Source organism: Macaca mulatta, chromosome 18 (genome assembly GCF_049350105.2).
Source record: "Macaca mulatta isolate MMU2019108-1 chromosome 18, T2T-MMU8v2.0, whole genome shotgun sequence".
Taxonomy (NCBI): domain Eukaryota; kingdom Metazoa; phylum Chordata; class Mammalia; order Primates; family Cercopithecidae; genus Macaca; species Macaca mulatta.
The window spans coordinates 84,388,769-84,414,223 of record NC_133423.1 but is presented as its reverse complement, the minus strand read 5'-3'; the positions used below and the strand labels follow the sequence as shown (position 1 = coordinate 84,414,223).

Genomic DNA, 25,455 nt, shown 5'->3' with positions numbered 1-25,455 from the left:
TATCACTATAACTTCAGTCTCTAACCTACACATAAAGATGAACTTTTAAAAGTTCATCTGTAAATTTGTCTATTGAATTTAAATTCTGAATGCCTACTCAAATATCTTATGAGTGTGTTCAATACTTATAAGATTAAAATAGCATACTTTAATAAAATCGACCTCTGGTAAACATTTGCTACTTAATACTGAATATTTTATAAACCACAATATATTTAAAAGTACTTACATCAATTCAAAGCTATTGGGAGTAGTACCAATAAAATAGCCCCCAGGGCTAAGTCTCTCACACGCATTTCTCAGCATCATGTCAGCCTGTTCATAGGACTCAAATGAGTAATGACAGACAAACTGACAACTGCAGATGTCAAAGCACATTTGTGGGTCACGAAATTTTTCAATCAGAAGTTCCTGAAACAAATTAAAATGAGTTAAGATTTTGAGGTAACTACAACACACGTTAAAAACCTTTTAGTAAATTAACTTCTAGAATGTAAGGTTCTTCCTTTCCCTCACAATCTTCAACCTATGCTTTCCCTTGTACAATAAAGGACACACAGAAATCATGCACGTATTCTAGTTTAACAGAATAATCTGATTCCCATTTTCACAGTATTTAAAAACTGAGGAATTCTGAAATCATGTTTAAAATATATTAGTCAATTACGACATTTGAAGTTGATTCTTTCATCACTTGACAGCTAAAATAAAATGACATTCAACAATAACTTGGGTTAAAAAACAACATCTGGTGTTTGGCATTTTAAAAAAAATGCAAAAATGTTTTGAAGGTATTACAACTTTCTGGCAGTACACTCCCACTTATCTTTTTCACTTTCAAATTTCTTTTTTTTGTTTTTTTGTTTTTTTTTTGTTTGTTTGAGATGGAGTCTCGCTCTGTCGCCCAGGCTGGAGTGCAGAAGCCGGATCTCAGCTCACTGCAAGCTCCACCTCCCAGGTTTACGCCATTCTCCTGTCTCAGTCTCCCGAGTAGCTGGGACCATAGGCGCCCACCACCTTGCCCGGCTAGTTTTTTTGTATTTTTTAGTAGAGACAGGGTTTCACCGTGTTAGCCAGGGTGGTCTCGATCTCCTGACCTCGTGATCCGCCCATCTCGGCCTCCCAAAGTGCTGGGATTACAGGCTTGAGCCACCGCGCCCGGCCCACTTTCAAATTTCAAACAAAATGTGTATGATTAAAGGTATCTACAACATTCAACGAGCTAATAAGTCAATGAAGAACAAAAAGTTCATGGTGAGACCTTCACCCCTGAAGCAGTTCTTTATAAGAAATTCAGAAACAGGTGGAAGGTAGGAAAAAACCAAACAGGCTCTGATATGTTGGGAAACTAATAACTTATAAGGTGAACAAGACATAGTATAAGTTCAGTTCTATTTCAAAGTACTGGAAAATAAATGATGTCCACACAGAAAAGCAACAGCTAATTTTAACTCGAATTGTTAAAAGCAAAAAATTACAAGTGTTCAGTGAGTCATTTAAGGGAATTTATCATAACAGAATTTCCAGTCGAAAGTGAAAATGTCTGTCCCAAGGTTTTTAAAGTTTCAAAACATATTTTAAAAAATGAGTGGCCAGGCACCATGGCTCAGGTCTGTAATCACAGCACCATGGGAGGTGGGCGGATCACCTGAGTTCAGGAGTTTGAGGCCAGCCTGGGCAACATGGCGAAACTCCATCTCTATAAAATACACAAAAATTAGCTGGGTGTGGTGGCATGTGCCTGTAGTCCCAGCTACTCAGGTGGCAGAAGAATTGTTTGAGCCTGGGAGGTGGAGGTTTCAGTGAGCTGAGATTGTGCCACTGCGCTCCAGCCTGGGCGACAGAGTGAGACCCTGTCTCAAAAAAAGAGAATAAAATTTTTTTAAAAAGTAAAAATTGAGTTGATTTTTAAAACAAATTATTTACCCAAACTGAAAATGAAAGACTACCTTTGAGCAGTCAGCAGTTATAAATTCTGCACTGAAAATATATTCACTATCGCGACGATTTTTCATGTCCTCATACCGCTGCTGACACTGTTTGATAGAAACATCAGCAATATCTGGAAAGATGGAAGGGTATTAGTAAGCATCAAGACAGAATGCCAGAAATTGAGACATTGATCTCGACTGATAAAACTCTGGCATAAAAGTCAGCTTCAGTACCAGTGAAAAGGTTTTATTTCTTTTAAAATAAAATTTAAAAAAGGGCTTTATTCTGACGCAAATACCCTATCAGTTTTCAAGAGGAACTAAAAGCGTCTCAATAGGTATGGATGCTAGAAAAGTTCTATCATGATTTTTAAATGCTTATTCAAAGTAAAAAGGAGAAAGTTTTATTCCAATCTGAATTATAAAACCTAACACTATCAATAAGCCCAGTTTTGGAAATACCAAGGGTATATTTTTATAATAAAATGTTATCTGCCCTTTTCTTCGTTTTTTTTTTTTTTTTTTTTTTTTTTTGAGACGGAGTCTCGCTCTGTCGCCCAGGCTGGGGTGCAGTGGCCGGATCTCGGCTCACTGCAAGCTCCGCCTCCCGGGTTTACGCCATTCTCCTGCCTCAGCCTCCCGAGTAGCTGGGACTACAGGCGCCCGCCACTGCGCCCGGCTAGTTTTTTTGTATTTTTTAGTAGAGACGGGGTTTCACCGTGTCAGCCAGGATGGTCTCGATCTCCTGACCTCGTGATCCACCCGTCTCGGCCTCCCAAAGTGCTGGGATTACAGGCTTGAGCCACCGCGCCCGGCCTACTTTTCTTCCTTTTTGAGAGAGTCTTGCTGTACTGCCCAGGCTGGAGTGCAGTGGTGCGATCTTCACTCACTGCAACCTCCGCCTCCAGGGTTCTGTGATTTTCATACCTCAGCCTCCCAACTCGCTAGATTACAGGTGTGTGCCACCATGCTCAACTAATTTTTTTGTATTTTTGGTAGAAGATGGGGTTTCACCACGTTGGCCAGGCTAGCCTTTAACTTCTGGCCTCAAGTGATCCACCCTCGCTTGCCCAAAGTGCTGGGGATTATAGGCATGAGCTACTGTGCCTGGCCCGCCCTTTTCCCTGTTTAAAGATTCACACTGATGATGCAAAGGCAATGGTAGGTAAAACACTGGGATCTTATCACAGATACAAAGTAGCAACACTAGGTAGTACCGGCAGCACTTCGTGTATTCTTCACCACTATACAATACAAAGGGGGAAAAAACAGTTTCATTTAAGAACGCCCTTGAAAAAATACTGAAAATTAATTTTATTAAACCTGGGCTTTTGAATACACACTTTTAAAAATGTTGTGTGATGAAATGGGAAGTAAGAAAACATTTCCGCTACCTAACAAGGTTTGATGGTCATCTTCAAGAACAGTACCGATATGACTGTTCTGAGTTTTGAGCTGCACTGGCCACTTTTTTTCTGAGAAAGTCATTTTGACTTGAATCACTGACAAACCATGGTTATGCAGACTTGCGTAACTGGCACACATTTTCCTGAAAATGAACAAAGTGAACCTGTCACTTAAAGTTCCCCCACCCCTGGGCTGCAAACCAGTACAGGTCCGTGGCCTGCTGGGAACCAGGCCGCACAGCAGGAGGTGAGTGGCAGGCGAGCCAGGCTGCACACTCCTTACAAGAATCTAACACCTGATGATCTGAGGTAGAATTCCATCCCCCGCTTGTGGGGAAAAACCGACTTCCATGAAACTGGCCCCTGGTGCCAAAAAGGTTAGGGACCACTGATTTAAAGGGAAACAATGGACAGCGTATTTGTTGCCAAAAATAAAACTGACTTTCAAATAAGAATTACAATCCTGAAAAACTTGTATTGATCACTGTGGGCTGGACTTCTTCCCAATACTTTTCTGATTGGCAGTGATACTAAACACGTGATTTTTTGATTCTCAACAATTAGATCTGCATAACTTTAGTGAACAATATTTTCCAAATACTATAAAATTATGCAGGAAGTGCAAGACAGACCAATGGATTTTAATGTTACACAGTATAAAAAGTTCATCAGTAAGGTTTCAGATTCCATATTGTAACTACTCTTTAAGAAACTACCACTTATTGAGTTTTGATGTAGTAACAAAGATGAATATCTACAATTATCAAAAAAGGCTATTAAACTACTCCTTTATTTTACAACTACATATCAACCAAAATAAAATCACAACATATTGGACGCAGAAATAGGTGTGAGAATCCAGCTGTCTCCTGTAATTCCAAACTCTAAAGGGATTTGCAAAAATGTAAAAGCCAGCCTTCTTACTTTTATTTTAATGAACTAAAAAATATTTTCAAATTTCTCAGCTTTAATTTCTAATATAGTAAATATCAATAGCTACTTACCATAATTACATACAAAAAAGCTTTCTGGGGTCCTCAATAATTTTTAAGTGTACAGGGCTCATAAAACCAAAAATTTGAGAACTGCTAATTTGGGCAGTACTTCTGTAGTGGGGGTATGTATCTCTTTTAACTCACCACATTAGAAAGATGCTGACGTCTGCTCGTCCCACTTCAGTGTTTATAGACTAACCACTGGGCTAAGGTGACTGATTGATTGATTCATTGCATTACTATCGACTTTTCCCTTAATGGCTTCGGTAGTAAAAAAAAAATTATTGCCTAGATCTATTATTTCATAAAGAATGAAAAAATAATTTTCTAATTCTATCATTCCTCTTCGATTTATCTGATTAAAAAAAAAAAAAGAATTGCCCTTTTCAACCATCTGATTACAAATGTTTGATTCCCTCTCCTTAATTTATAAGTTTCAGAATAGTAAGTTTCTTAGCAACCTCCAAGGGTGAACAATGTTTTTTTCTGATTTGATGTGTCCAACTGCTATTTTTTTTTAATGTTAAAATTGTCCTATTTTTGCCAATGGAAACCTTTTCAAGTCTGCCCTTTAGACATGACTCCAACCGTCTTTGATAGCTTCCGTTCTTTTGGGAAGGAAACGTTATCCCAGGCTTATGTAATCTTACTATAAAATAAAACTATCAGGAAAGTCTTGTAACTAATTTTTTTTTGTTGTTGTTGTTTAGAGATGGGGTCTTACTCTGTCACTCAGGCTGGTGTGCAGTGGCGCGATCTCATCTTACTGTAACCTTCACCTCCTGGGTACAAGCGATTCTCCTGCCTCAGCTTCCTGAGTAGCTGGGATTACAGGTGTGCACCACCATGCCCAGCTAAATTTTTGTATTTTTGGTAGAGACAGGGTTTCACAATGTTGGCCAGGCTGGTCTCAAACTCCTGACCTCAAGTGATTCACCCACCTCTGCCTTCCAAAGTGTTGGGATTACAGGCGTTAGCTACTGCGTCAGGCCGTAACTAATTAAAAAAAAAAAAAAAACAAAAAACCTCATCTCATGCATAGTCCCAGATATCTTGTAATCAGAGATAATCCTTCTTATTTTCCATTTACCTGACTACAAATTATTCTTTCTCATATCATTATTTATCTTACCAGTACAAACTAGCTTGTTAATTCTTCCTTTTTTCCATTTGAGCAAATCTCCACCTTTACCACATCCCAGGTCCAAAACAGTGATATCACGTTTTTTCTTCTGTCGTACCTTTTCCAAAAATTCTCCTAAGAGACAGAAATCAGTCACAATAAACTACCTCTTCTTCAATTTTACTGAAGTATAAACTATTACCTCTAATAACCTACTATCTTTTGCCCAATATGTAACATAAACGATTACACATCCATTTATGTAATTTGTAACTTTTGATAAGTAACTAAAAATATGACTAAGAGTTGATTGATCTGATCCTCTGTCATTAAAGAGTATGTGTCTGGTGTTTTGGAAAATTAAGGCAGCATTTTGAATGTTACTTTCAAAAATGAATTTTAAATAGCAGATATGTAAAATTCTAATTAAGACAACACAACACTTGTTGAGGATAAGAGAAAAAGCTAAGTAAGGATGAGAAAAACTAATTATTCATAATTTGTTTTGTAGCTTTCTCTAGGTGTTTAACAGCAGACACATAAGTAAACCAAAGTTGTTATGGAATGATAAAAGAGCTTGATTACGAAAGATGTCAGGCTTACCACCAAGAGAAATATAAAAACTAGAAAAACAAAAAAAAATGCACTATGTCTTTTAGTTTTAGCATCATCAGAATTTGGTAGACCCCAGTCTACTAAATGACATTAACAGCCAACAGATAAAATCAGTAGGCCTCCAAACATCAATAGGCAAATTGTTCAAACATCAATTAAAGGCATATTAATACTCGCAGGCAAGTTAAGTATTCAACAGTTCTAAAACCTGATATAACACTGAATCCTAGACACATTCTCCTTGTCTTTATCACTGAGTTGAACACTTTCGAGCTCAAGCATGTATTATTTTGATGGCTAAAATATCCTGTACAAGTACTTTCACCTTCTCCAGGAACTTAAAGTAACTTCAACAGAAGCACAAGTGTTCCATAAAATTTAACTTTCTACCATGAATGTTAATAGCATAAAAATACTGAAAGAGTGAAAAACAATTATAAAATCTTGCATTTATCTACGGTAAGACTAACGAGACAGGAAATCATCAAGAAACAATTTCAAAAAAGCCTTTATCACATTCCAGAACTGTACTCAACTGTTTACTTACCAAGCATAAGCACCAAGAAGAAAGAGAAAATGAGTGACAAAGAATGAGTGTTGAGAAAGGAAGAAGTCAGAGAGAAAGCTTGGAACAAATCACACTGATTGCATTAGGACATTAAAGACAGGTGCAAAGCACACATCAAGAGAGTTGCTAGAACAGTTGAAGAAGGAAAGAATACCCTGTATTTGCTGAGAGACAATTTTGCCAACTCTGACTTCAGTCCTTTAAAAAAAATACCTCTTTTCTGATTATACAAATAATACATGTTACAATGTGGAAAATATGGACTCGAAAAAGTTATTCAGTAAAAAATAAATGAATAAATAAGAATTCATAAAAAATCCAGTAAGTTATCTGCATCATTGAGGATAATGAAGGAAGAGAAAGGCTGAAAAGAAATTAGGACTGGGGTAGAGAGAGAACCTTATGAGTAGAGACTGAAAATGCCATTACATTAATCTTGAGGAAAAAAAAAAAAGTGAACACTCATTGAGCCTAAGCTGACACATGGTAGAGTCAAATAAATATTTTTGTAACAAAACATGAATGTTAAAAACAAGTGATACACAAAATATTAAAATGTGTTCAAAATAAGCCTAATTAGTTCCTGCTAATACTTCTCAGAATAGGTAATTAATTTATCTTTCAAAATTAGTAAATTACCATCAAAACTAGTAAGAAGTACCCATAATTCGCACTTTATTCTTTCTAACATTATTAAGAAAGCATCCTCATTTCTTCTTCGACTGGCTTGAAAAAAATATTACGAAAAATTTTAAACCACTTTTTAAAGTTCTCTAAATTTAAGAGTCTGAGTACTCAATGCACTAAATATACAGAGCAATAATTATATTCCTCTTTTACCCTATCTTATGGTGCTGACAAGAATTGTATTCTGAATCATATTTTCTCTGCTCACTTTCATTCCACAGATAAAATGTTGGCTCAAAAAAGTTGAACGTCTTTATCTATCCTCAATGTAATACACATGATCTTTATCAACTAATTGAAGGCCTACACAAATCAAGACACTGCCTATTTCTTGACTTAATGAAACCTAAATGTTTAACCAACAATATGCAGTTGCTCCAAAACTATGAGGGTAAAACAGAATCATTACTTAATAGTGCTGGGTAACCTTAATTCTGTGCATTAAAGAAACATATTGCCTTCTGAAAGCCTGGTCAACATATCAACTAAACACCCATTAACATCTTACCGTCGTCAACATATCAACTAAACACCTGTTAACATCTTACCGTCGTCAACCTATCAACTAAACACCCGTTAACATCTTACCGTCGTCAACGTATCAACTAAACACCCGTTAACATCTTACCGTCGTCAACGTATCAACTAAACACCCGTTAACATCTTACCGTCGTCAACCTATCAACTAAACACCCGTTAACATCTTACCGTCGTCAACGTATCAACTAAACACCCGTTAGCATCTTACTGTCAACGTATCAACTAAACACCCGTTAACATCTTACCGTCGTCAACGTATCAACTAAACACCCGTTAACATCTTACCATCGTCAACGTATCAACACCCGTTAACATCTTACCGTCGTCAACGTATCAACTAAACACCCGTTAACATCTTACCGTCGTCAACGTATCAACTAAACACCCGTTAGCATCTTACTGTCAACGTATCAACTAAACACCCGTTAACATCTTACCATCGTCAACGTATCAACTAAACACCCGTTAACATCTTACCGTCAACGTATCAACTAAACACCCGTTAACATCTTACCATCATCAACGTATCAACTAAACACCCGTTAACATCTTACCATCGTCAACGTATCAACTAAACACTCGTTAACATCTTACCGTCATCAACATATCAACTAAACACCCGTTAACATCTTACCGTCAACCACAAGTATTAGAAGAATCTGTCTTCAAGACCTAGTCTTGGCTCTAGCTTTATAAAGTCAAGGTTTGATAATTAAATGAGCAGGAATTAAAGACTCAGTCGCTTGGCGCTGGTTACACCAGTGGGGAGAAAAAAGGAAACATAAGCCAAAATGAAAAACGGCAAGCTAACAGCAAAAAACCACCCTACCAATGAGAACACTTTTCATCCAATTATTAAAGTTTCTTAGGTAAAAAATACGACTTTGACTACGCTTCTCCAAACCAACTTCCTGAAGTTCATTGTAATGGGCAGCCACTGCTGAGCTGTGTCCTTCTTCCAGATTCTGAAAATAAAACAGAATAGAAAACATCAAGGATCAGAACATGGTAAAAATAAGCCTCAGAACATTTCACCTGGGAATGGATAAAATACTATTAGAATTGGTAAACTTCACTAAACAATGGCAATTAACCACAGAAGTCTCACTAATTATCATTAGACCTAAGATTTGTTTTCTGAGTCCTTGGGTATCAGTCCGTTTTCATGCTGCTGATAAAGACACACCCGAGGCTGGTAATTTATAAAGAAAAAGAGGCTTAACGGACTCACAGTTCCACGTGACTGGGGAGGCCTCACAATCAGGGTGGAAGGCGAAAGGCAGGTCTTACATGGCAGCAGGCGAGAGAGAACGAGAGCCAAGTGAAAGCGGAAACCCCTTATCAAACCACCAGATCTCGTGAGACTTCTTCATTACCATGAGAACAGTGTGGGGGAACCGCAGTGATTCAATGATCTCACACCAGGTCCCTCCCACACATGTGGGAATTATGAGAGCTACAATTCAAGATGAGATCCCGGGGAGGACACACCCAAACATATCACCCTATTTTGAAAAACATCTCTAGGTTTAAAATTTTCATTGTGATATTTCATCTGTATAATTTTAGTGTCAGTGTCTTAATAAACCCAGTACTCTTCCAGAATTCTGATTATTCAGTTTGATAAATGACAGTCAATGTTTGGTGTTTCTATAAGAGAATAAATTAGGAATAAGCTATAATTACATTATTTTTATAAAACTTGTGAAAATTAAATAAGATAATGTATATAAAGAGATTAGGGCTGGGAGAAGTGGCTCACGCCAGTAATCCTAGCACTTTGGGAGGCCCAGGTGGGAGGACTTGAAGTCAGGAGTTTGAGACCAGCCTGGCCAACATGGTGAAACCCCATCTCTACTAAAAATACAAAAATTAGCTGGGTGTGGTGGTGCACACCTGTAATTCCAGCTACCCGGGAGGCTGAGGCAGGAGAATCGCTTGAACCCAGGAGGTGGAGATTGCGGTGAGCCAAGATCGGGTCACTGCACTCCAGCGTGGGCAACAGAGCGAGACTGTCTCAAAAAAAAAAAAAGAAAAAGAAAAGAAAAGAAAAAAAAGAGGTTAGAATTCAGTAGGCAATGTGCAGTGTTAGTGATTTCTATTATAATAATGGTATCATATACGTTATATGTAACCCAACAGTTTTCAATTTGTGCTTCCTGAGTCCCTAGAAATCCTGTAAAAATGCCATGATAGTTTGTAAAGGGCTTCAAATCCTCCTACGTCCCTTTTCAGCCAAAGTGCTGAATCTCACTGATGTGCTGAACGGCCTTTCAGCAAATCCTTGACCTATTTTACATAACAGGTTTAAATGTAAGATTTTCATTTGAAAAAGGGGTTCTGGGGCTAGTAAAAGTTTGAAAACCATGTTTAAAATACAAGCTCCCAGCCAGGTGCAGCATCTCACGCTTATAATCCCAGCACTTCGGGAGGCTGAGGCAGGCAGATCACAAGGTCAGGAGTGTCAGGCCTCTGAGCCCAAGCCAAGCCATCGCATCCCCTGTGACTTGCACGTACGCCCAGATGGCCTGAAGTAACTGAAGAATCACAAAAGAAGTGCAAATGCCCTGCCTCGCCTTAACTGATGACATTCCACCACAAAAGAAGTGAAAACGGCCGGTCCTTGCCTTAAGTGATGATACTATCTTGTGAAATTCCTTTTCCTGGCTCATCCTGGCTCAAAAAGCTCCCCCACTGAGCACCTTGTGACTCTCACTCCTACACGCCAGAGAACAACCCCCCTTTGACTATAATTTTCCTTTACTTACCCAAATCCTATAAAACGGCCCCACACTTATCTCCCTTTGCTATCTTTTCGGACTCAGCCCGCCTGCACCCAGGCTTTATTGCTTTACAATAAAAAGCTTTATTGCTCACACAAAGCCTGTTTGGTGGTCTCTTCACACGGACGTGCATGACAAGGAGTTCAAGACCAGCCTGGCCAATATGGTGAAATCCCATCTCCACTAAAAATACAAAATTAGCCGGGCATGGTGGTGGGTGCCTATAGTCCCAGCTACTCGGGAGGCTGAGGCAGGAGAATCACTTGAACTCAGGAGGTGGAGGTTGCAGTGAGCTGAGTTTGCACCATTGCACTCTAGGGAGACTCTGTCTCAAAAACAAACAAACAACTCCCCTCTGTTAAAAGAATTCACATTCCATTAATGACAAAAGCCTCACTATCAGTCACTTTCCTCATAAGGGCCAATGGCAGAATTTTATTTACTCATTAAAGTACTTTTTTCCTCTAACTCCAAATTCTGCCTCAAATTCCTTTCTAATGTGGTACTTCCAGACGAAAACAACTTGCTCTCTTTACTACATATTAGGCATTTGTATTCACTTAACTAAAACAGTATGTAAAATACATTAATAAGTTGAAAACAGTTTAAGGAATTACATTAATAAAGGGATGTAAAGCTAGGTATAATTTTAAAAGTTATCCCTTTTTAAGTGATAACTTCTGACAAAAAAACTGGAGCCGAACACCTAATAAAAAAGGAAAATAGGTAAATCACTTGGATCTCATACTCTAGTCTTTTTAAAAACACCAACAGACAGCAAAGTAGCTTTCAAGTTTCTAGTTACGGGTGAGGCCTGCTAATGCCCAGGAGGTTGTGACTGCAGTGAGCTTCGATCACACCATCACACTCCAGCCTGGGCGACGGTGCAAGACTCCGTCTCGGAAAAAAAAAAGTTTCTAATAAAGAAGATTCTAAAATAAGATAAAGATTATCTCATTAGAAAATAAAACCAAACAAAAACTAAAAAATCGATCTCATTAGCAGGAGACGTTTCGCCTTAACAGAAATCATAAGAGTTAAAAGCCTCCTTTGTCTTAAGACCACATCTATTAAAAACAGAACATTCTTACGCTATTAAGATTATGTAAAAAGATCAGTATGATTGCACAGGTGTTCCACATTTCAGACTTACATATTCCGAGTAAAAGAAAATACACTGAACATACTTTCTGCTTTTCAGGAACATCCTCAAGTGCTATTTTTCTCTTATTTTGAGTGCCATCTCCAGTAGAATATTCATCTTTTGGAACATCCTCAGTTTCTCTTTTTCTTTTCTTTGAATTGCCTTCATCATCACCACAATCTTTTTCCTCTGGGACAATTTCGGGATCAAGTTTTCTCTTCTTGGATGGAGTGCCTTCCCCACAACTAGAACTTTCCTTTACAAGATCATCTTCAAACTCTTTTCTCTTTCTTGCTGTGTCTACTTGTCTACAGACAGAAGTCTTTCCAGAAAGCCCAGTCCCAGAAGCTGTTGTGTTTTCATTAATACTGAACGAAGACTCTGCTTCAGAATTCACGGACGCTTTTGCCTGTTCAACAGACATCTTTTCATATTCCTCTGCTTTTGTAGAACTTGCCATTTATGATTGCTTGAATTGATGGTAAAACTTCATGAACCAACACTAGAATGACAAAAAATTGGTATTACTTGTAAACACTAAGACTTTAAAACAATTTTTTTTTTTTGGAGACAGTTTCACTTTTGTCACCCAGGCTGGAGAGCAATGGCGTGATTTCGGCTCACTGCAAGCTCTGCCTCCAGGGTTCAAGCGATTCTCCTGCCACAGCCTCCCGAGTAGCTGGGATTACAGGCGTCTGCCAACAGGCCCGGCTAATTTTTTCTATGTTTAGTAGAGTCGCGGTTTCGCCATGTTGGGCAGGCTGGTCTCTAACTCCTGACCCCAGGTGATCCGCCTGCCTCGGCCTTCCAAAATGCTGGGATTACAGGCGTAAGCCACCGCACCCGGCCTAAAATAATTTTAACTAGAATTTGATCAAAAAAAAAATTTGATCAACTAGGAGTTTTAAAAAATCTCATTGTAGAGAGAATATTAAAAAATGTTAATCGATATTATGTACGAATTTCTGAATATGGTAATACTAAGTATAATCCCCCCGTAATTCTATAATCTTATTCATAAAAGTCACTGTTGGCATTAAAGCTGATGAATGAAGTGGGGATACACATGCACTAGCTCCATTTCAGTTCTGACCCTTACTCCATAACTCTGGTTCCCAAACTGCATGGTTGGCACCATAACAAACAGCACCACAGGACGTAACGTGGAAGATATCACAGAAACTACCAGCTTTAAGTGCAGCACAGTTCCAACTGAACAGACTGCACTACATACCTTTCAATGACTTTGTGAAGCTGAGATTTTGGTATCACAGAAAATCAAGGTGAAACAGGAAATGAGGTTGGCGGTGCCTATCTGATTTCGAGGCTTGAAGTTGTACAGTACCCAACAGGTTCACACATCCTGTTAGCAAGGGATTGTGATTAATTAAGAATAAAACACAAACATTACCTTTCCCCCCAATTTATGTGTATTAATTTTTTTAAACAGACATAAAGTTGTTAGACCACAAATACTTTCAAATTCTTTGGGGTAAACTACTTAATAAATGGAACTGTTGCATTTCTTTTGGCCTATGGACACTAAGGGCATCAAGAACAGAAAAAGTTTGGGATTCTACAGCAAGAACTTCTGAAATCATATTTCATAATGGTTTCATAATGAAATCATATTTCACAATTAGGTAGAAAGTGGAGAGAGTAGAAATGACTTTAGACAAGTTTCAAGACTCAGCCTGTAGTTTGATGACCATTAAGTCTCCTTCAAATATGTTCTTAGACCTACATTAAGATGGGAAAGAGAGAGAAATAACTGAACTATCTATTGGTTAAGAATTACGGTGGTTCATTTATTAAGTCATTCAACAAACTTAGTGACCTCCTACTACAGAGAAGCTCAAGGTAAATTATGTTTTCAAGATGTTTATAGCTTACATACCACTATTAAAATGTTAAGCTTTTGTTCGGCACAGTGGCTCACACCTGTAATCCCACCACTTTGGGGCACCGAGGTGGGCAGACTGCTTGAGCTCTGGAGTTAGAGACCAGCTTGGGCAACATGGCAAAATCCCGTCTCTACAAAAAATACCTGGCATGGTAGCACATGCCTTAGTTCCAGTTACTCAGCAGGCTGAAGTAGGAGAATGACCTGAGCCTAGGAGGTCCATGCTGCAGTGAGCTGTGATTGCGCCACTGCACTACAGCCTAGGTAACAAAGTGAGACCCCCCTTAAAAAAAAAAAAAAAGCTTTTTCATGAAGGAAGTGTTTGTGTTGTGCTAAAAATAGACAGATAAATAAATAAGCCTTTTGGATAACAAAAAAGAATAAGAAATTAAGTTGCTTAAAGGAATGGGTAACAAGTCACTACGAATGGGTAAGGATTTCAAGGGTTATTAGCTTTCATGATCCACCATTTGAGGTAACAAAATACCAAGAGGTACCAAATAGAACTGAATGAGAGAACAACAACAACAAAAAATCAAAAAAGTAATTTTCAGAACAAATACTTAAAATGATTATCTAGAAAAATTGGCTACCAACTTATTAAATTCCTAGTTCTCCTCCTCTGCCATTGATTTCTTAATGGAAATTGGCTTTAAATTCAAATAAAGCAATGTGACTTATCTTTAGCTATAATTATTACCTAAAATTAGTACCGAGATTTAAGCGTGAATTTTACTTATGTCACTTACTTTTATGGTATCACAGATGTGACATCATAAAAACATAATCAATTAGGTCAGCAGAAATGACACAGCATTCCAGATGACCACAAAAATGAGTAAGAATGTTTAAAACCAAGCACCATGTTTACAGCCAACTTGTTTTCAACAAATGTGCCAAGAACGTACATAGTGAACAGTGTCCTCAAAAAATGGTGCTGGGAAATCTAGACCACTCTCTCTCACCATATGCAAAAATCAAATCAAAATGGACTGAAAACTTAAATTTAAAACCCGCAAGTATGAAATTACTTGAAGAAAACATTGTGGAAATGCTTCAAGACACTGGTCTGGGCAAAGATTTCTGTGGTAAGACCTCAAAAGTACAGGCAACAAAAGCAAAAACAGACAAATGGGATTATATCAAGCTAAAAACTTCTGCACAGCAAAGGAAACAAGAATGAAGAGATAACCTACAGAAAGCGAGAAAGTATCTGCGAAACCATTCATCTGACAGGGGATTCACAACCGGAATATAGAAGAAACTCAACTCAATAGCAAAAAAAAGAAGCAATCCTACTACAAATGGGCAAAAGATCTGAATAGACATTTCGTAAAAGACACACAAATGGCCAACAGGTATATATGTAAAAAATGCTCAATATCAGTAATACCAGGGAAATGCAAGTCGAAACCACAATGAGATACCATCTCATCTCGGCTAAAATGGCTTTTATCAGAAAGACTTTTAAAAAATGGATACTAAGGCCGTCGCGGTGGCTCACACCTGTAATCCCAGCACTTTGGGAGGTGAAGGTGGGCAGATCACTTGAGGTCAGGAGTTCGAGACCAGCCTGCCAACATACTGAAACCCCATCTCTACCAAAAATACAAAAAGTAGCCGGACGTGGTGATGTGCGCCTGTAATCCCAGCTACTCTGGAGGCTGAGGCATGAGAATCGCTGGAACCCAGAGGTAAAGGTTGCAGCGAGCTAAGATCAAGCCACTGCACTCTGGCCTGGGCGACAGAGCAAGGCTCCGTCAAAAAAAAAAAAAAAAAAAAAAAAAAGTCGATGAGGATGCAGAAAAGAGGGAACACTTGTACACCGTTAGGGGGAATGTAAATTAGCAAGGCACTAATTTACATACTGGGAAAAGTATGGAGGTTCTTAAAAAAAAAAACCAAAAAATAGAACTGGCGCTATTGAGATGAGTTTCTTCTATATTCTGGTTAATCCCCGTCCGATGAATAGTTTTGCAAATTTTGGAATAGATCCAAAAGAAGGGGAATCAGTATATCCAAGAAATATCTGCAGTCTCAAGTTTATTCACAATAGTCAAGATATGGAATCAACCTAAGTGTCCATCAACAGATGAATAAAGATAATGTAGCACATATACACAATGGAATATGAGTCATTAAAAAGAATGAAATCCTGTCATTTGCAACAACATGGATCAACCCGGATGTCATCATGTTAAGTGAAATAAGTCAGGCACATGAAGACAATATCATGTTGTCACTCAAGTGGGAGCTAAAACTGTGGAGGTAAAGAGTGAAATGGTGGTTACCACAGACTGGGAAGGGTAGCAGGAAGACGGGGATGAAGAAGAGAAACTGGTTAATGGGTACAAAAAAACCCCAGAAGAAATAAAATCTAGTGCCTGATAGTACGGTGGGGTGGACACAGTTAACAGTAACTTATTGTGTAGTTCAAAATAGCTAAAAGAAAAATTGGAATGCTCCCAACATAAAGAAAACAAATGTTTGAGATGACAAATACCCCAATTGCCCTGATTTGGTCGTTACACGTTGTATGCATGTATCAAAATATCACCTGTACCTCCAAATATGTGCAACTTCTATGTACCAATTTAACAAATGGGGGGGAACAAACCGAACTCAAAGTGGAATAATGAAAACACTCCAAAGGAAAGAGAGCTGTCCCTCAGAATCCTCGGGAGAAACCTTCCAGAGGTGGTCGACTGACATCGAGACGGATACGCGATAAATAACCACCCGGACGTTTCGACCTGGCTTTCCAGCCACACCTCCGGAGCAGGCTAAGTCTCTGCGTCACTTCAGTTCCTCGGGGTACGACCGAGCGGGCCGCCAGGGCCGCGGGGATAAAGCCCACGCGGGATAAGCTCTTAAGCCCCAAGCCAGCCGCCTGACCCTCTACTACGGGCCCGAGAGGACGCAGCGAGGCGAGACGGACTCTTCCAGCCAAGTTCTCCCCTCCGTCATTGGCGCGGCCTGTTACTCAAGCTCTGGTTCAGGTTTCCGAGGCGCCGCTCAAGACAGACCTGAGGACCCCGCGCCCCTCCCCAGCAGGGCCCTGGGGCGCGAGCTGGAACAGCTCTCGGGCTTCTTCTCCCACCCGGGCTCGCTCAGTCTGGAGGAGCAACAGCGCCCGCCCACCCCAAGCAGTTCCCATTTTGCTTGGGACTGCGGACACAAGGCGACAGACGCACGCCGCGGCCAGTGAAGCACAGGGCTAATCGAAGTGAGCCCATGTCAGGAGCGGGAGTGCCATTTCCACCGCTCCACGGCAGCCGAGGAATAAACACAAAGAAAGGAAGGGCCGGAGTTCCAGCCGTCACACTCACCAGCACACCCAAACGCGATTCTGTTTGCGGAAACGGCGGCCCGCGCCACGCGTGTCTGGTCACGTCACTTCCGGAGGTGCGGGGTCACGTGGCGCCGCTCAGGAGAGCGTGCCGCGACGCAAGTCCTCCGCGCCGGAACTACGAGTCCCGACGTGCCGCGCGCGGCATGCGGAGGCTTCGCTGAGAGGGCACGGGCGGTCGCGAGCACGTTGCTAGTGGGCGCGGCTGGCGGGCCGGAGGCGGTGGGGGGCTGGCGTCCGGCTGAGTCCCGCGGGTTCTGGCACCCGGACCCGCACTCGGTCGGGGTCCTCTGCTGAGTAACACTGCCGTGGCGTTCGAGGAGCTGTGGTCCAGCCCGCGCGGCGGGAAGCGGCGGCCCGAGCGTCCTAAGAGGTAGCCTGGGCCCCAGGCCTCTGGGGGCAGCGGGAGGGGTCTAGAGGGCACCTTCAACCCTGGGCGTGTGTCCGGGAGCTGACTCGCGGCGCGAACCCGGCAACTGCTCTGCGGGCGCCGCTCTTCGGACTGCGGCAGTGTATGACCGCCAGACTGGGGTCGTCCACAGCCGCAGACCCCACCGCCCCCGGCCCAGAGAGGCTCCCCCGCCCTTCCGGGTTGAGCCAGTGTCCTGGCAAATCTTGCTTTGGGACTGTTTTTCTGCCTGCTCTGCTGTGACCCTTCACCGTCTTCTCTTCTCTTCCTCGGAAGCCGGTTGAGGAGGGGTCTGGAAGCGCCCGCGGTCGGAGTGGTTTTAAAAATTAGCAATTTCTTGTTAGGAGCTGGCAGATTGGTCCTTACCGCCGTATTTGGGAAGCCACAAGAGGCCATTCTCACCTGTTAGGTTTTGAGAAAAGGGACCGACTATACCTCTTCTTGACGAATACGTAAGGGTGCATTACTCTGCGTTGGCTGAACTTGGCATGGTGTGGTTTGGGGGAGACAACACACTTTTTTTGGCCATCACCCCAGATTTCTACTGGGGAGTGAAAGCGCCTACTGTGCTGAAACTCGAAAGCTCCATAGTTGAGGACTTTCAACCTGAGATCAGGGTCAAAACTACCTGTGGATTATTGATGCGTGTACATGTTAACATCGTGCGTCAAGTCCCCACCTTCCAAGGGTGTAAAACTGAGCAGCTTTACAATCCGTCTTGAATTACTCTTTACCAAAATTGATCCCTTTAAAAGAGCTTTGAAAATGTGCTTTACCAGCCTGCCTTCTTGTCAGTAGGCACAGATATATTAATGAATGGACCTGGCTTTGGGGAAGGCAGCATTTGCAGCGTTGTAGTTTCCAATCTAATCACTTGTAAATTGTGGGCATCTGAGGTTGTTGACCCCTTACAAACTTTGAACCGAGAATGAGGCCTGTTTTTCACAAATAGGGATGAACCATCAATTTCAGATGACTGCTTGTATTATTATATGAAATGAGCTAAGTTGAGAATTTCATTTCATGAATATTGACAATTGCAAAGGTGAAGGTCTTAAAGATCGAATACATTATAGGCATATCTGTCGTGCGCGTCCGTGTGAAGAGACCACCAGACAGGCTTTGTGTGAGCAATAAAGCTTTTTAATCACCTGGGTGCAGGCAGGCAGGCTGAGTCCGAAAAGCGAAGGGAGATAAGGGTGGGGCCGTTTTATAGGATTTGGGTAAGTAAAGGGAAATTACAGTCAAAGGGGGGTTGTTCTCTGGCGGGCGGGAGTGGGGGTCACAAGGTGCTCAGTGGGGGAGCTTTTTGAGCCAGGATGAGCCAGGAAAAGGAATTTCACAAGTTAATATCATCACTTAAGGCAAGGACCGGCCGTTTTCACTTCTTTTGTGGTGGAATGTCATGGGTTAAGGCGAGGCAGGGCATTTGCACTTCTTTTGTGATTCTTCAGTTACTTGAGGCCATCTGGGCCTATATATACGTGCAAGTCACAGGGGATGCGATGGCATGGCTTGGGCTCAGAGGCCTGACAGTATCCAAGCATTAGAACCAGGCAATTACATTCCCTGGTCCTGATGCTTAAGTTTCTTGAGATAATTGCTGTTGTAATTTTACAGAAAATGAATGTAATTTAGACTTTTAAAAGCATGTTTTAATGTTTTTAAACACCAGGCATGGCGGTTTACTCCTGTAATCCCATCTCTTTGGGAGACCGAGGTGGGCGGATCACGTTCAAGACCAGCGTGGCCAACATGGTGAAACCCCGTCTCTACTAAAAATACAAAAATTAGCGGGGCGCGATGGCACGTGCCTGTAATCTCAGCTACTCAGGAGGCTGAGGCAGGAGAATCACTTAAACCTGGGAGGCGAAGGTTGCAGTGAGCCGAGATTGCACCATTGCACTCCAGCCTGGGTGACAGAGCGAGACTGTCTGTCTCAAAAATCAAAACAAAAAAATTTTATTTGATCAAAAGCCCCTTAACTATGTGTTTATGAAAACTCCAGGATAGTGGGATATATAGAGATTACATTTTGTAGTTTTTATAAAACTAGAAGTTATGTAAATTCATTTGAGAAGAGAGAGGAAGGAGTCTTGAAAGCAGTTAATGTAAGAAGTAAATGAGCCAGATAAAAATGATTTTAAAATTACCATTAGTGTTATTTTTCTCTTATTACCTGAGTAATCGCTGGTTTTCTGGACATTAAAATAATAATAGCTAATACTTGAGTACCTTTTAAAATTTTAAATTGTAAAAAAATTTAGTAAATTTTTTTAGTAATAAAAAAATAATAACAGCGAATACTTGAGTACCTGAGTAATCTCTGGTTTTCCAGACATTAAAATAATAATAGCTAATACTTGAGCTTAGTGCTTTATTCATTTGCCCTCGTTTAATTCTAACTGAACCCAGTGGTATAATTATGAGTGTTTTACAGATGAGGGTTAAGTAACTTGGCCAAGATCATGCAGCTTGTAAGTAGTGGGATCAGGATTTGGACCCAGGCAGTCTGGCTGATTGACCAGATTCTGCTAATAATGAAACAGTGCTGGCTAGAAGGTCATACTCAGAACTGGAAGTTGCCTAGCAAATAGATTTTCAGAAAGTGTTTTGATACTTCTTAATGCCTGGGTTATTATGTCCAGAGAGAACATAGTTAGATAAGGATGTTATCTTGCTGGAATGTGAGCTCCACCAAGACAAGGAAAGGACGTGTAGGATTTATTTCAACCCATTTGTAAGAAAGTGAGAGCGCTTCTGTCAGAGGTATAATGTTAAAGTGTGATTTCTGTTGTAGAGTTGGAGATCATATTTTTGAAACATAGAGATTGTTTTAAAAATGTAGATACAATGTTACAGTTTCCTAAGATAGTGTTCTGTGAAGAGAGGTGGTTCATGGCAGCTTTGTTCCTCCAAATGGTTTTGAATGAAGGACTTTTCCTCTGTCCACTCAGAAAAGTGTTCTTACTAAAATTTCATGGCCTTTCTGGAGCAAATAAAATATTATTGTTTAAAAGGTTTTTCCTTCAGTTGGAAATAAGATTTTGTTGAGTAATACTGTGTGTGATGATTAGTTTTATTATGTCAGCTTAGCTAGGCTATGATACCTAGTTATTTAATCAGATACTAACTTGGTTCATGCTATGATGGTATTCTGAAGACGTGGTTAACATCTATAATCAGCTGACCTAAACTAAAGGATATTACCTTAAATAATGTGGGTGGACCTCATGCAATCAACTGAAGGCCAAAAAAGCCAAAACAGGTGTCCTGAAGAGGACAGTATTTTCCTCAAGACTACAGCATCAATTCCTGCCTGAGTTTCCTGTCTGTAGATTACCCTACACATTTTGAAGTTTCTAGCCCCTACAATTGTGTGAGCCAGTTCTTTAAAATACCAGTATCTCTATATTTGTCTATATATAGATGAAGATATTTATGTTTTTATCTACATCTATGTATTTTTTCCTATCAGTTCTGTATCTCTGGAGAGCCCTGACTGATTCAAATTTGGGTGCTGAGAGTGCTTCTAGTGAGCAGAATCTTAAGGATGAGTTTTCTGAATTGATGATAGTGTTTCCGGAACTGGTCTTCTTGACTGATCAGATTTAAAGGCAATAATGAGTGTTCCCAGTGGAAAAGAGGGCGCTGGTAGTCCATAGTGTGATGTGGCAAGAGATACGCACAAGATCACGCTTGGATGCTCCCACTCGTGCTTATAGACAAGATTCAGAATGATCAGGTGTTTGATACCTTAGAACATTTTAATCAAATTAATGAGTATAATAAGATAGGCTGGTTGCTTTTAACTGTGCTGGGTAAAGTGAGAAAAGAAAAGGACTATCCCAGCTACTGGGGAGGCTGAGGCAGGAGAATCGCTTGAACCCAGGAGGCGGAGGTTGCAGTGAGCCGAGATTACACCACTGCACTCCAGCCTGAGTAACAGAGTGAGACTGTCTCAAAAAAAAAAAAAAAAAAAAAAAAAAGAAAAGGGCAAAAGCTGAAGGCTTCAAATTCCCGATTGAAGCTCCACATGAGTGACCCGAAAAGCTTCTGGGTCTGCCCTGAAGAACCCGTGTCTCCTGTAGCTGCAGAGCTGGGGTTGGTGGAGACCAAGTCCGAGGCTCACCCTGTAGGTGGCTGAACTCAGTTCACACGGCGTCTCCCCGTGTGAGTGTCTGACTGAGTCCCCTCTTCACCTTGGTCTGCTGTTATTCAGTTCACACGGCATCTCCCCGTGTTAGTGTCTGACTGAGTCCCCTCTTCACCTTGGTCTGCTGAACTCAGTTCACACGGCGTCTCCCCGTGTTGGTGTCTGACTGAGTCCCCTCTTCACCTTGGTCTGCTGTTATTCAGTTCACACGGCATCTCCCCGTGTGAGTGTCTGACTGAGTCCCCTCTTCACCTTGGTCTGCTGTTATTCAGTTCACACGGCATCTCCCCGTGTGAGTGTCTGACTGAGTCCCCTCTTCACCTTGGTCTGCTGTTATTCAGTTCACACGGCATCTCCCCGTGTGAGTGTCTGACTGAGTCCCCTCTTCACCTTGGTCTGCTGTTATTCAGTTCACACGGCATCTCCCCGTGTGAGTGTCTGACTGAGTCCCCTCTTCACCTTGGTCTGCTGTTACTCAGTTCACACGGCATCTCCCCGTGTGAGTGTCTGACTGAGTTCCCTCTTCACCTTGGTCTGCTGTTACTCAGTTCACACGGCGTCTCCCCGTGTGAGTGTCTGACTGAGTCCCCTCTTCACCTTGGTCTGCTGTTATTCAGTTCACACGGCATCTCCCCGTGTGAGTGTCTGACTGAGTCCCCTCTTCACCTTGGTCTGCTGTTATTCAGTTCACACGGCATCTCCCCGTGTGAGTGTCTGACTGAGTCCCCTCTTCACCTTGGTCTGCTGTTATTCAGTTCACACGGCATCTCCCCGTGTGAGTGTCTGAGTTCCCTCTTCACCTTGGTCTGCTGTTATTCAGTTCACACGGCATCTCCCCGTGTGAGTGTCTGACTGAGTCCCCTCTTCACCTTGGTCTGCTGTTAAAATGAGGCATTGATTGGGAAGGAATGGGATCCTCACACTTGGAATAGGGCCATATGGGAAAATCCTGATGAAGTTGGGGATGTTAAACTTCTAAATTTTACTCACTCTTTTTTGCCAATAGAAGCAATTCTTCCACCTCTGTTTGAGGATATTAACTCTGCTTTGCCTGAAGAACCTGTAATGATGTCCCTTGAGGTAGTTACCTTGTAAGACGTTGCTGGTTCTCCTGAGGCACCTGTGAAGAGCTCTGGGGTTGCTCTTCTCTGCCGGTCAGAGATTGCAGTGAAAGCTGCTGCCACTGACTGCAGGTCCTTAACGGCAGCAGGGATGGTTGGATCCCGGGTGGTGGGGCCATGTGATCACCAAAGACTAAGTGGGTGTGTTGCCATCATGGGGGACAGCGGAGTCAAAGCAGCAATCTGAACAGCCTGACTTGGGAGTCCTGTGGCGTTGGGTAGGTGGTCATGGTGTCCCTAGAAGAGAACTCAATGGGCAGTCTACTGAATTCTGACTTAATCTGGGTAAGCAGAAGAGTTCTAGGTCAAGTGAATGGAAGCCTTACTTTAATTACCAAAGAAAGAGTCATGGTCCCTCAATCAATTCCCAGATTTGAGTCATTTTACAGACGAAGAACCCCTTGAATGAGGGGAGGCTGGATCCTTTTGAGGACGGACCCCATTGTGCTGCCAAGAATTTATACCATTAATTTTTTTCTCAGCGTTTCCCGAAGGGGCCTATGGCTTATCAGGGTAAGTGTGCATTGGAGAAGAGGAAATAGACTTCTCATGGATTAGTGAACACTTAACTCTGAACTGACACTAATTCCAGGACTCTCAAAGTGTCATTTTGGCCCACTGTTCAGACTAGGGGCTTGTTGAGGGTAGGTGGTCAGTAGAGGTTTAATCCAGGTCCTCCTCACAGTGAGTCCGCATATTCGTTCCAGGATGCGTAACTGGTGTAGACATACTCAGCAACTGGCAGAATCCCCACACTGGTTCCCCGACCTGTGGAATGAGGGCTATTGTGGTAAGAAAGGCCAAATAAAAGCCACTAGAGCTGCCTCTTCCTGGAGGGGTAGGAAGCCGAAAGCAATACCTCATTCCCGGAGGAACTGCAGAGATTGGGGCACTTAAGGATACAGGTGATGATTCCTGACATATTCGCATTCAGCCCTCCTATTTGGCCTGTGCAGAAAACAGATTGATCTTGGAAAATGACAGTGGATTATCATGAACTTAACTGAGTGGTGACTAATTGCAGCCGCTGTTCCATGTTTCATTTCTTTACTTGAGAACCTGTCCCCCAGTAGCTGGCATGCAGTTACTGATCTGCTGCATGCTTTGTCTTACTGTCTGTTAGTAAAGATCACTAAAAGCAGTTTTCTTTCAACTGACAAAGCCAGAAATACACCTTCACTGTCCTCCCTCGGAAATATCAACTTTCCAACACTGTATCATAACTTAGACCACAGAGATCTTGTTACGAGTTGAATTGTGTCTTCTAAAAATTTGTATATTGGATTCCTAGCCCTCATTGCTTCAGGGTATGACCTTATTTGGGAATAGGGTAGTTAAAAATGTGATTAGATAAGATGAGGTCATACTGAAGTAGGCTGGGCCCCTAATCCGACACAACTGGTGTCCTTGTAAACAGGAGGAATTTGAACACAGACATTCACACGGGGAGAATGCCATGTGAAACTGAAGTAGAGGAACACCAAGAAATGTCACACATTTTCAGCAAACCATCAGGAGCAAGGGGGGAGACAGGAAGCAGATGCTTCCTCACTCCCTTTGAAGGAACCAGTGCTTTTGACACCTTAATCTTGGACTTCTAACCCCATAGACGGAGACATACATTTCTGTTGTGTAAGCTCCTCAGTTTGTGGCTCTCTATTACAGCAGCTGTAGCAGACAGAGACCCTGATTGCCCTTCCTTTCCACAAGACATCATCCTGGCCCATCACATTGATGGTGGTGTGCTGATTGGACCTGGTGGGCAAGAAGGAACAACTACTGTTGACTTACTGGTAAGACATTTGCATGTCAGAGGGCGGGAAATAAATCCAGCAAACGTTCAGGGTCCTTCTACTTGAGTGAAATTTTTTTTTTTTTTTTGAGACGGAGTCTTGCTCTGTGCCCCAGGCTGGAGTGCAGTGGTGCGATCTCGGCTCACTGCAAGCTCCGCCCCCCAGGTTCACGCCATTCTCCTGCCTCAGCCTCCCGAGTAGCTGGGCCTACAGGCGCCCGCCACCACGCCCGGCTAATTTTCTATTTTTAGTAGAGACGGGGTTTCACCGTGTTAGCCAAGATGGTCTCGATCTCCTGACCTCGTGATCCGCCCGCCTCGGCCTCCCAAAGTGCTGAGATTACAGGCTTGAGCCACCGCGCCCGGCCTTGAGTGAAATTTCTAGGGGTCCACTGGTGTGGTGTAGGGCGTGTTCCCACCTATAACAAAAAGAGAGAAGCAAGGTCTGGTGGGCCTCTTTGGATTTTGGAGGTGACATATTCCTCATTTGGGTGTGCTACTTCAGGTTGTTCACTGAGTGACCCAAAATGCTGCTAGTTTTGAGTGGATCCCGGAACAAAAGGCGCCTCTGCCACAGCTACAGGCTGCTGTGCAAACTGCTCTGCCTCTCAGGCCATATGACCCAGCAGATCTTACGGTGCTTGAAATGTCAGTGGCAGACTGAAATGCTGTTTGGAACCTTTGGCAGGCCCTGTAGGAGATAATTACAGTGTAGATCCTGGGATTTTGGAGCAAAGCCTTTGCATCCTTTGCAGGTAACCGCTCTTTTAAGAAACAGCTTTTGGGCTTGTTACTGGGCTTCGTAGAAACTTCACGCTTAACCATGGGCCACCAAGTTATGCAACCTGGCTAGAAAAATGACTAGAATGTTTCAGCAGTTAACAGCACAAGCAGATGGCATGTGTTCAAATCCTGGTTGTGTTATATTTGCTA

General features: G+C 41.8%; 2 protein-coding genes across 19 annotated transcripts in view; one reads left to right on the top strand and one right to left on the bottom strand.

Annotated features, from left to right (window-relative positions):
* The window catches only part of RNMT (RNA guanine-7 methyltransferase), a 41,187-nt gene extending 24,106 nt beyond the window's left edge, over positions 1 to 17,081 (bottom strand). For 5 of the 9 annotated variants that reach the window (XR_003724624.2, XR_013408448.1, XM_077975409.1 and 2 more), the window contains exons 1-7: positions 17,025 to 17,081; positions 13,027 to 13,155; positions 11,836 to 12,294; positions 8,695 to 8,830; positions 5,465 to 5,590; positions 1,950 to 2,062; positions 230 to 411 (exon numbers count right to left, since the gene is read on the bottom strand). Coding sequence is in view for 6 of the 9 variants with exons in the window: in XM_077975409.1 (XP_077831535.1) it covers positions 230 to 411; positions 1,950 to 2,062; positions 5,465 to 5,590; positions 8,695 to 8,830; positions 11,836 to 12,252 (974 nt within the window). In the remaining 3 variants the exon portion in view is untranslated. The remainder of the gene's footprint in view (positions 1 to 229; positions 412 to 1,949; positions 2,063 to 5,464; positions 5,591 to 8,694; positions 8,831 to 11,835; positions 12,295 to 13,026; positions 13,156 to 17,024) is intronic. The other 4 variants (XR_013408449.1, XM_077975413.1, XM_077975412.1 and 1 more) reach the window with 1 other exon arrangement.
* Positions 17,082 to 17,195: 114 nt separating this feature from the next.
* The window catches only part of FAM210A (family with sequence similarity 210 member A), a 122,118-nt gene continuing 113,858 nt past the window's right edge, over positions 17,196 to 25,455 (top strand). For 4 of the 10 annotated variants that reach the window (XR_013408073.1, XR_013408072.1, XM_077974591.1 and 1 more), the window contains exon 1: positions 17,204 to 17,417. The gene's annotated coding sequence lies outside the window, so the exon portion shown is untranslated. 10 annotated transcript variants of the gene reach the window in all.